This window comes from Hydra vulgaris, chromosome 06 (assembly GCF_038396675.1).
Source record: "Hydra vulgaris chromosome 06, alternate assembly HydraT2T_AEP".
Classification (NCBI taxonomy): Eukaryota; Metazoa; Cnidaria; class Hydrozoa; order Anthoathecata; family Hydridae; genus Hydra; species Hydra vulgaris.
The window spans coordinates 46,035,402-46,045,958 of NC_088925.1; the positions used below are offsets into that span (position 1 = coordinate 46,035,402).

The following is a 10,557-nucleotide window of genomic DNA, read 5'->3' on the forward strand; positions in this document are numbered from 1 at the left end:
ATACAGGAAATAAATTTACGTAATTTAAATACTTTTCCCAGTATTATTTAACATAAGTGTTGTTAGAATCAGGTGTAGAATTGGCCATGGTTACTTATTCACTACTTAACTCAAAACAGCCAAATTTTGAGATACGTGGTGTTGGAGTTTAGCCATCGATATACTAAATAGCTCTAGTTTATCTAATAAGAACTCTTTTAAATATACAATATTGTACATGATAATATAAAGATATTTTCTTCATTCATATATATTTAATTACGTGTGTGTGTGTTTATACATATACATATATATATATATATATATATATATATATATATATATATATATATATATATATATATATATATATATATATATATATATATATATATATATATATATATATATATATATATATATGTATATATATATATGTATATATATATGAATAAAAGTATTTAGTTCTAATTATTATACTTATTTATTTATAGAAATAAAAGTATTCGATTGTTATGTCCTCACGGATATCGCAATTAAAAAAAGTTGATTAAGAAGTTATTTATTTACTGAGTCAGAAAGTACAATAGAAACAAATGTAAAACAAATAAATGTTTCATATAATAAAGTTGTTTCGAAAACATTTCTTTTATTAATAATACTTACTAGTTTCATAAAGAAAATCAGTTTAACTGATATTTAATTTTAAAAGAAAAATGTTGAAGTTGTCTTTTGACATGTTTAAGGCTAATGACAAACAGACTTTAATCAAAGTTTAATTTGGTTGGTTCGAAAATAAAAGTAACAGTAAAATTGCCGATGAAAGGATAAATATTTACAAAGCTATAATTGGTAAAATGTTATTGTGATTTTAAGTCTCAAAGTTTAATTTTAAGTGTTTATTTCACTTTAATGGCTGCCTGTTGAAAATAAATGAGTTTAGTTAAATTCACAAAAAATAGGTGTAAAACCTTCCTTGAATTAATTAAATTATAGAACCATCGTTTGTGAATAAACGTTAGTTCAACGTTAATTTTTAACTAAAAAAATTAACTAATACTAAGTATACTAGTTTTCATCGCCTCCATAAAAAAGTTAAAGTCAATCTCTTGCACTCCATAACTTATTATTGGAGAATACATCGTAAAAAGAGAATGCTCAATGAAATTTTTTAGGTGTAATTCTAGATGAGAACATAATATGGTAAGACCACTTAAACATGATTAAAAACAAAATTTCTTTAAATATCGGGTTACTCTATAAAGCAAAATCATACTTAGATCAATTATGTTTGAAATACATATATTACTCATTTATTCATTCCTATTTTAATATGCAAACATTGCTTGGTGCAGCACCAATCAAACAAAGACAAAAAATCTATTTAGAAAACAAACGCAAGGGTAATTTATTTTCATTTTCACAACTACCTTCGTTGAACTTGTCACGTTCTACCTTACAGGTAGCATCTTTTTGATTTTCTTTATCACCTACTTTTATTAACTTCTTTATCTTCTTTTTCGTGCTTGTAGGATTTCCGTTTACTTCCATTTAAACGATAAGGTGCATACTTCAAGCAGTAGGCTAATTATATATGAGTTTCTTTCTCTTTTGCTTTTGCGTAATAGCGCATACTCGGTTCTAGAAAACAAACGCAAAAATATTTAAATTTAGTCAAGCAAATAAAACGTTTGAGAATGGAGAAAATAAAATTTACGTTATTTCATACAAATACTTGAAGTGTACGTTTTTCAGTTTAACTGATTTATTTTATTTTCTGATTTGTTCAAGGAATGTTTTACTTCAATTTTTTGTGAATTAAACTAAATTAATTTGTTTCCTACGGGCATTTAAGAGAAACAAACAATTAAAAATAAACTTTACCACCTAAAATTAAAATAATATTCTACCAATTATAGCTTTGTGAATATTTATTTTTCAACAGTTACTTTTCCCTTCGAATTAACCATGTGGATGTCATTAAATCATTCAGCAACTTAGAAAAATCTCCTTTCGGTATTCTATACTTCTCCAGGCTTTTTTTAATGGTGCAAAGAATGCAACATCAAGAGGTTGAAGTAAATGGGTTGAATTGGGCAGAAGGCATATGAATCTAATGTTATGTTTTTCACAAGAATGAATAACTTTATGACTTAAATGGGAGGAGAGATTGTCCCCTATTAATGCTTTTTTCCCAGTTTGTTTCTTAATGCATGGCAATAATGTTCGAAAAAACCAATCCTCAAAAGTAACTTCATCAAACCAGCAAGATTGGGTTCTATTAAAGCGAGAATTTTTTGGACCATGTTTTATCCATAAATCGAATAAATGTGTGCTTTTAAAAACTGTGTATGGTGGAAGAATTTCTCCGACACCATTTCCACAAAACATTACAGAGAAACAAGCTTTACTACTATTTATTATTCTCTCAGGGTACTTAGTACCACGTTTCATAACAACTTTTTTATTTCCAGGGTCATCACGCAAATTTGTTTCATCATAATTCCAAATGTTACAAGGTGGAACTCCTTCAAGCTCAAGTCTAATATTGTCAAAATAAATTTTTAATTGTTCTTTGTTTGTTTTAATTGTTGCTGCATGTTTTCTTTTAATACTTGATGCTATTCTTTTCTTTTTTTTTTTTGTTCTTTTTATTACAATCTGAATAAAACTCGTGTTACATGTTAAAATAAATCGTTAAAATATATTATATGAATACTAAAATATATATATTTTTTTTAATATAAAGAACGCGGAGACTCGCAGAAGACTACTAGGTCTTGTCATCGAGAACCGCTAGAACGTTAAATACAATAAAATAAAGTTACAAGATAAAAACTCTTGACTTGACAAAAATATAAATATCGTTAGTGGTCAAATATATTCAAAACTAAAATATAAAGCTATCTTATGAGTAAAATCAAAATTTTTTAAGACTATTTTGTTCCATAAAAATGCTCCACGGAATGGAATGCAGGATTTGCCGATATTTGTTTTACATTTTGGTTGTCGTATAAAATTATTATTTCGGAGCACATATTTGTTTTTTTCTTTACATGAATATAAATCACTAAAAGAAACTGGACATTAATTTTACATTTAAACATAAAACAAAGAACGTTGAAAATATTAACCTCATAAATATTAAGAATGTTCATGTTAAATAAAAGAGGCTTTGCATGAGTAAAACGATTTTTTAAATTTATAAGACGTGCTACATGCTTCTGTTGACAATGGAGAGGTTTTAACTTACTTTTGTGCGTACTCCCCCACGCGACATTGCCATAACTAATATGACAGTGTATCAAAGAGTAATATAACTTAATTAAAGTATGTCTCATTAAAATACTTCTTGATTTATAAAGAATTCCAATACTTTTGGATATTTTATGGCATAAGTTATCGATATGGTACTTCCACGAAAGATTTTCATCTATAATGATACCTAAAAAATTTGTGTACGTGATTCTTTTTATAGGAATGTTATCAAGAATAAGCACAGGCATTTTGCATGGTAGAATATGCTTTTTTGAAACTGGATGAAAGAGAATATATTTGGTTTTTTCAATGTTTAGCGAAAGTTTATTTGATTTGAACCAGTCTGAAATTTTTTTCAGTTCAATATTCATATGATGAAACAAATGATTGATGTTTTTGTTGGATAGAAAAAGATTGGTATCGTCCGCAAACATTATTGTCATTAAGTTAGAGGCTCTATATAGATCATTTATATAAATAAGAAATAATAGTGGTCCAAGTATGGAACCCTGTGGAACTCCACAGGCTATTTCTAAAACATTTGAAGGGGTAGATTCATCAATGTAAACAAATTGTTTACGATTTTTTAAGTAGTTTTTTAATAATGTCAAGACTTCACCGGTGATACCATATTGTTTCAGTTTTTTTATGAGAATGATGTGATTGATGGTATCAAAGGCTTTAGATAAGTCTATAAAAATGTCTAAAGTAAACTGTGATTTTTCAAAGGAATTTGTAATGCATCGAGTGAGTTGAATTACTGCGTGTTCAGTTGAGTTATTCTTTTTAAAACCATACTGATTGTTATAAAGTATATTATTAACAGAGAGATGATTACATATTTTGTTAAATAAAATTCTTTCAAATATTTTAGAAAAAACTGAAAGAACTGAGATTGGACGATAATTACTTACATTTTTTAGTTCACCTCCTTTACCTCCTTTACCTCCTTTCACCTCCTATTCTATGGGTTAACTGTGAATGTTTCATAAAACTTGAGACCCAATCATCACCAGGAATATTGTTTTTAAATATTTTTACAGTACAGTTTTGTGATTTTAAATAACCAGCTACTAACATTTTAACATCAAGTTTATTTAATGGAAATCCCCAATCACACATAACCTTGATTCTAGATAAAAATAACTGCTCCTCATCATAAGTAAATATGGTTGGTGCACCAATGCATTTTTTATGCTTTAACTTCATTTTATTATGTATTGTGCTTCTTGGTATACTAAACCGTTTTGAGGCTTGACGAATAGACATACCTTCATTAATTGCATCCATACACTCTTTCAAAAGAATGGTATTAGAACAAGAGTTGTATGCACGTTTTCCAACACTATGCTTTTTATATTTACGAGGCATTATGCTTTAAACAAAAGTGAATATAAACAACACAAGCAAACTGCAATGTAATAGTTTATTAAACTATAATATATTTTTATTAAATTGGAATTAAATTTAAAAATAAGAGTCTCTAAATTTTAATTTTGTTATAAAGTTAACAAAATTATGATTCACCAACAACAACAACAAATAGTTCAGCAAGAAAATATACTTCTATAATAATCCTAAAATACATTTACAAAAGAATGCTAAAAACTGTTTTTCAAAATAAACTATTAGGATAACATGCTTCAAAAAATATTATAGTTATAATAAATAACGATCAAACTACTTTAAAATGAATATTATTTACATGGCCAAAGTTACCCCAAAAGAGTATAAAGCTACGGGGTAACTTTGACCACCCTGTAAAAAAACCGGAATGTTGTTACTTGAGCCAATTTTATCTGAATCTTTGTCTTTAAAACAGAAGTAAAACTGAGTTGTTTGCTATCATTTTTATCTTCGCCCAGACAACATTCTGTTTTACAGTTTTGATTGTGTTTTACCAAGATGTTGTTTTCATTCTTTTTCACTTATAGTAAAGAGCATTTGCAACAAACTTCATATCAAAATTTAAGCAAGAAAGATTGCATTTACAAATAAAACAAAAATAGTAAAACGTTACCTAACTGTTTAAAAGTTACAGATGTTAAAATTTTTAAAAATGGTCAAATTTACCCCGCTGGCCAAAGTTACCCCGGTTTACGGTACTTTAATGTTAAATATTCTTTTCTTATTTTTATACTTTTTTGTTATTGTTATTTTTATTATAATTGCCGTTATCATCGAAATTATTATTATTTTTTTCTTCTTGTTCTATTTAAATAATTGCTTAATGTCATTGTGAGTTGTTACGTTTTATCAGTTTTTTTACCTGTTTGTAACTGTCTAACATTATACATATAGCTATTTGTGTTTATAAAAACATTTGACTTGTTATTATTTTTATCATTGTTATTATTTTTATCATTGTTATTGTTATTATTATTATTATTATTATTATTATTATTATTATTACTATTATTATTACTATTATTAACTATTCATTCAAAAAAGAAATTAAGAAAACTTTAGTGAAAAAAAAAGAAAGTTTTCTGTTTGAAATAAGTTAGTTTTTATTGAAAAAAATAAAGCATCAACCCAATTATTTGAAGAATAACTTCTAATTGAAAATTTTTGGAGTAAAAAGCAAAACATATTCTCACTATAGATATTGTATGAAAAAACTATATATGTTATTTGTTTTCACCAGTCATTTTTTGAAATCGAGGTAATTTATATAAAGATAAGCAGCGCCGGCCTTAGCTTTTTTGACAGGTTGGGCAAAACTTGTGAACGCGCCCCTAGGTATATATGGGTGGGTTGTTACCATTAACAACGAGATCAATGCTCTAAAATGATGAACAAAAGTTCTAAAGGGAATATATAGTTTAATGCAAAGAGATCCATATTGTGCATCAAGTTTCTTATTTAATTAATTTTTTATTAAAAGTATGAACTTAGACTTTTCATGATATGGGTTTATAGAAATGAGTGATTAAATAAATAGACAACGCAACGCTGCTTTTAAAATAACAAATGTTTTTATTAAACATATAATAAATCCTTATCAATAGTTTCACCAGCTTCATTCGTATTTCTGTCTCAATTCATAGTTGATAAGCATTTCTGTGTGATATTTTGATGAATTTTTAATGCTTCTGTTAAATTCTTCCATTTATTGAATCCATTTTCGTTTAACTTTAAATTCATGTTGAAATCAAAAAGTTTGCAGCAAAAACAAAATACCGCATCTTTAGAAACTAAGTACACAAGCCAACGTCGTGAAATAATTCGCTATTTGAAAGTTTTCGGTTGTAATAAGCATTTGAAAAATTTCGTCTTCTATTATCGCGTGGATATGTGTCCAAATTCACTTGTATTGCACCTACATTAATTACATAATCAACAAATTGAATGTTGCGATGAATTGGCCACAAACCACAGTCTGAGTAATCGATTGATGTTTCTTTGCTGCGATAATTTACATCACCATCTTGGCCATCATCATTTTCGTTATCGATATCTTTTTCATCGTAGTGAACATTTCCAACTGATACTATTCCGTCTTCTTCATCGCTGGTTGATGTATCACTAAGTACATGCGCAACATTTTCTCCTTCCTTTATTTTATTACAATCACTATTTTCCGATGTAAAATAATTTTCGAGTTTTTTATAATTTTTCTTCAAATTATCAACTTTTTCTGCTTTACGTTTTCCGTATTGAGCACCAGATGGTTTCTTATTATTATGAGTTTTAAAAACATTTTTTTCTTTATTATGAGTACTCTCCATTGATTGCTGCTGACAGTTTCTATTTGTCTAAAATTTTAAGATAAAAAATTACCCGCAAGCTAATAATTCATAAACAATTTCATTATTTATACTTACCTGCTTCTTATTACTGCAAAATTTGAAAACTTGACAAAAACTGAATTTGAATCACAAATACAACTTTAAATTTCTTCTACAAATTAATAAACAACGCGCTCGCAACTCGTACCGAAAATAATGTTTAAAATTTATAATAGATGGAACGCAAAATAATTGGCGCCGAGAAAGATACAAGTAAAAAAATGAATTTAAGTCACAAAATATGTGCTATGATTGAAACACTTTTAATCAAATTATTAATTTTGCATAAAGAATTTTTAACAGTGTAATAATACAATAAAGAAATTATTTAAAAAAATTATTTTTATAAAAAAAAAAAAACATTCGAAAAAATTTAGGTTAACTTATTTTTTCTATTTATTATATTGTTAAAGTTTGCATACAACGTTTGGCGCCCCAGTTTCCTGGCACCCTTGGGCGGCGCTCTGCCCCTCCCCCTCCTCCTTAAGGCCGGCACGGATAGATAAGCTAGAAGAATTCACAAATTACAGCATGAAAGTTCATATGAAGACTCCACGGGAAGAAATGGCAGGGTCACATTTTGAAAATTTTAACTTTTTGCACTTTCTAGCTTTATTAACCACGATAGTTATATAGTTAATAGTTAAAAGTATATTTCAATAATTGTAATACACTTTGAAAATGCACGCATTTTTCCTAAAAGTTCATAACTTATATAGGTTTAAAAGTTTAATAACGAATTATCTCAAAATAAAAAAAAGTGACCCTGCCGTTGCTTCCCGCGGAGTCTTCATGTATATAAGAATAGCATCTCTAAATGTTGGTATGTAATGATATTCCAGACCTAGCATCATATATAAAACTAAACTTTGATTTTGAAGTTAAAAAACACAATTCTTATACTAAAAAATCAATATCAAAAATTCTTCTAATTAATCTAAAAACTTCAATAACAACAAATTTCAAAAATCGAAAAAGACGTCTTAAAATGAAAGTAACGATTTGTGTTTATCTTTCTAAGATAACTAAAAGTAAAGTTCTAAAGTTGGTAAATATAATAGAATAAAAATCAAAAATGAAAATAATTTTCAATGCCTTCAATGATAAATGAAAATTAAATTTTTATGGAATGTGAAAAAATGTCTATAGATTCGCTTTTCTTTTTTTCACGATAGGATTCATACACTCCGCTTTAGGGTTATTTCTTATAAAATGTTCTTTAATAGTACTTTCAAGCCTACTATATCCTTTCATATGCCAGAACAACCTCCATTTTTCAATGAACTGATAAACATGGTTTTCAAGCAAATGCATTTTTGGTGTTACAGTAGCATCTGGCCTTGTAAATCTATAAAATATCCATTAAATTTTTGATTGCTAAATCTCAAAAATTGATAAGATTAATCTGTAATAAAATACACAATGCTGAAAAAAATATAAAGCTATGCACATAGCATTCTGCAAGAGTAAAATTACTAGTGAAATATTTACCAAGTTCCTGAATATCACAAACTCCAAAAGAGTGGGAGCTATTCATAATGTAATGACATTTTGAATAATAAGAAAATAATTTTTTAAATTTCTGGCTCACATCAATAGATAGTAAGTGAACACCAGTATTTACAAAGCCAAGGTCTACAACTAGCTTAGAAATTGAATTGCACAAGTAAAGCAATGGTTGATGCTATAAATAAGAATAAAATTTCAAAATAATTTAAAGCAACTCATAATTATAAGTACCGCTAATATATATACATTGTCTTGTTTGTTACTTTCACGTAAATTTTGCAGTTTTTTTTACTAATAATAATATTTTACAATTAGATTATGTAAAAAAAAAAAATTTATTAAACATTTTTTATATCTTGTAAATATATTTGTATCCATAAAATAAATTAGTCATAACTTAGCTTAAAAATAAAACAAAAACTTTATTCGGTTTATTAAATATCATCCTCTGTGTCTGTGTAAGTTTTTGGCGTTTTAAAAACTATTACTTCTATTTTCAATGTTTCTAAGAGTTGTATAACATTTCATGCACATACTCTCTGGATGAACATACTGAAAATATTTATTCCAAAGTCTTTATAAATTCGAGAAACTTTACTGTCATTTTTAAACTAATAGATTGTCGCAAATTCTACTTACTCTTGATAACTTTTGTTGATGACTATTTGCCATATTTTGCGGATATATTTTCGTAAAACCAACTCTGTTCAAAAACAACATGCAACTTTATAAAAAAATTAACAAGAACTATTATTTTTGAAAAGATAAAAAGGATGACTATTACTAAGCACTTACGAATGTGTTACAAACATTTTAGTTCTTCTAAAATGTTTGTAACGAGCTTACTACTTCAAACTCTAATAAGTTTTATACTTAATCAGGTTCAATTATGACCGGTTTTGTTTAGTATCACTATGAATAATTTACCAAACAAAAGCAAACAAGAAAACAAACAATCTGATAAACAATCATATGATGAAAGCTTAACACGGTTAAACTAAATAGTAATACTCATACATTTCCTGCTGACGCATGCGCATAATAAAATTCTAAGCTCCAGTAAGTATTCAATCACCGTTGGATCTGGATAGGGTCCGTTGATACCTAACCCAAACCCAGACTCGTTTCTACAAGTCGGGTCTGGTACCGGGTTCGTTGAAACCCACCCAGACCGGACCTATTAATAGCCTTGTATACAATCATATTGTAAGTACGGCTGTATTGACTTTTTGATATTTAGCAAGTATTTAAGACCAGCCTTAAATAATTTGGATTTGGTTATAAATTGTCCCGAAATCATCCATAAAGTAAGTAAGCTAAAAATTTATAACTTTGATCCGCTCCCCCTGTTTCCATGCGTACCTTTAAGTCACTCCTCCTGGTGGTATTTTAAAAAGGCACAAATTCGTTATAAAATTAAAAAAACGTGGTTTTTAAACACAATAGCGTTGAGGCCCAATACACAGCAATCAAAAGTTTGTTAGATGCTTTTGATCTCATACAGTTCACCCACTTTAGGCCCTGGCTATTTAAAAGGGGTTTGTACAAGATTAGCTAAGTTTCCTAGCCAACCATTGTTAACCTCCTGCCATCATGTTGGAGAGCTTCATATAGCAAAATGTATAATTTTCTAATTTTAAAATTATTCACATTTACATTTTTGAGAAGTGCAGAGTTTATTGTGAACTCGCAGAAAAAAATCAGACCATAAAGTAAAAATTAACAAATATGGAGCTGTTTCACGCACCTTGAATTTCATGAAATTCAAGTTGCATTTCTTTAAAATCAGGCAGGATTTTATTCTGAGTAATAAAATACTCAAAGAGATCAATAGAATAGCTGACAACATTTCTCTCTCCAGAGCATCGCGGTTTTTGAACTGCGACTTTTCTAATTCTGCAATTTTTAAAGTAAAACTTAATTTCATAAGTTTTGATATTTTAGTCTTATTATTTAAAAAAAATTTTTTTTTTTTTTTAAACATCTTCGCTTCCAACAAGGCTGCAAGCAGCCACTAATT

General features: G+C 27.7%; 1 protein-coding gene across 1 annotated transcript; it reads right to left on the reverse strand.

Annotated features, from left to right (window-relative positions):
• Nucleotides 1-1,968: 1,968 nt before the first annotated feature.
• On the reverse strand, nucleotides 1,969-4,608 carry LOC136081436 (uncharacterized). Its single transcript, XM_065798749.1, has 2 exons — nucleotides 4,184-4,608; nucleotides 1,969-2,521 (listed from the first exon to the last, which is right to left on the reverse strand). The coding sequence occupies exons 1-2, from the start codon at nucleotides 4,606-4,608 to the stop codon at nucleotides 1,969-1,971; spliced, it is 978 nt and encodes a 325-aa protein (XP_065654821.1).
• Between the last annotated feature and the right edge of the window lie 5,949 nt (nucleotides 4,609-10,557).

What these genes read in the sequence shown, in the direction of transcription:
- LOC136081436 (XM_065798749.1), bottom strand. Translation starts at nt 4,608, where the DNA reads ATGCCTCGTAAATATAAAAAGCATAGTGTTGGAAAACGTGCATACAAC. An exon ending in AGAATAGGAGGTGAAAGGAG is followed by an intron (nt 2,522 to 4,183) that starts GTAAAGGAGGTA and finishes TGACAATATTAG; the next exon opens with ACTTGAGCTTGAAGGAGTTC.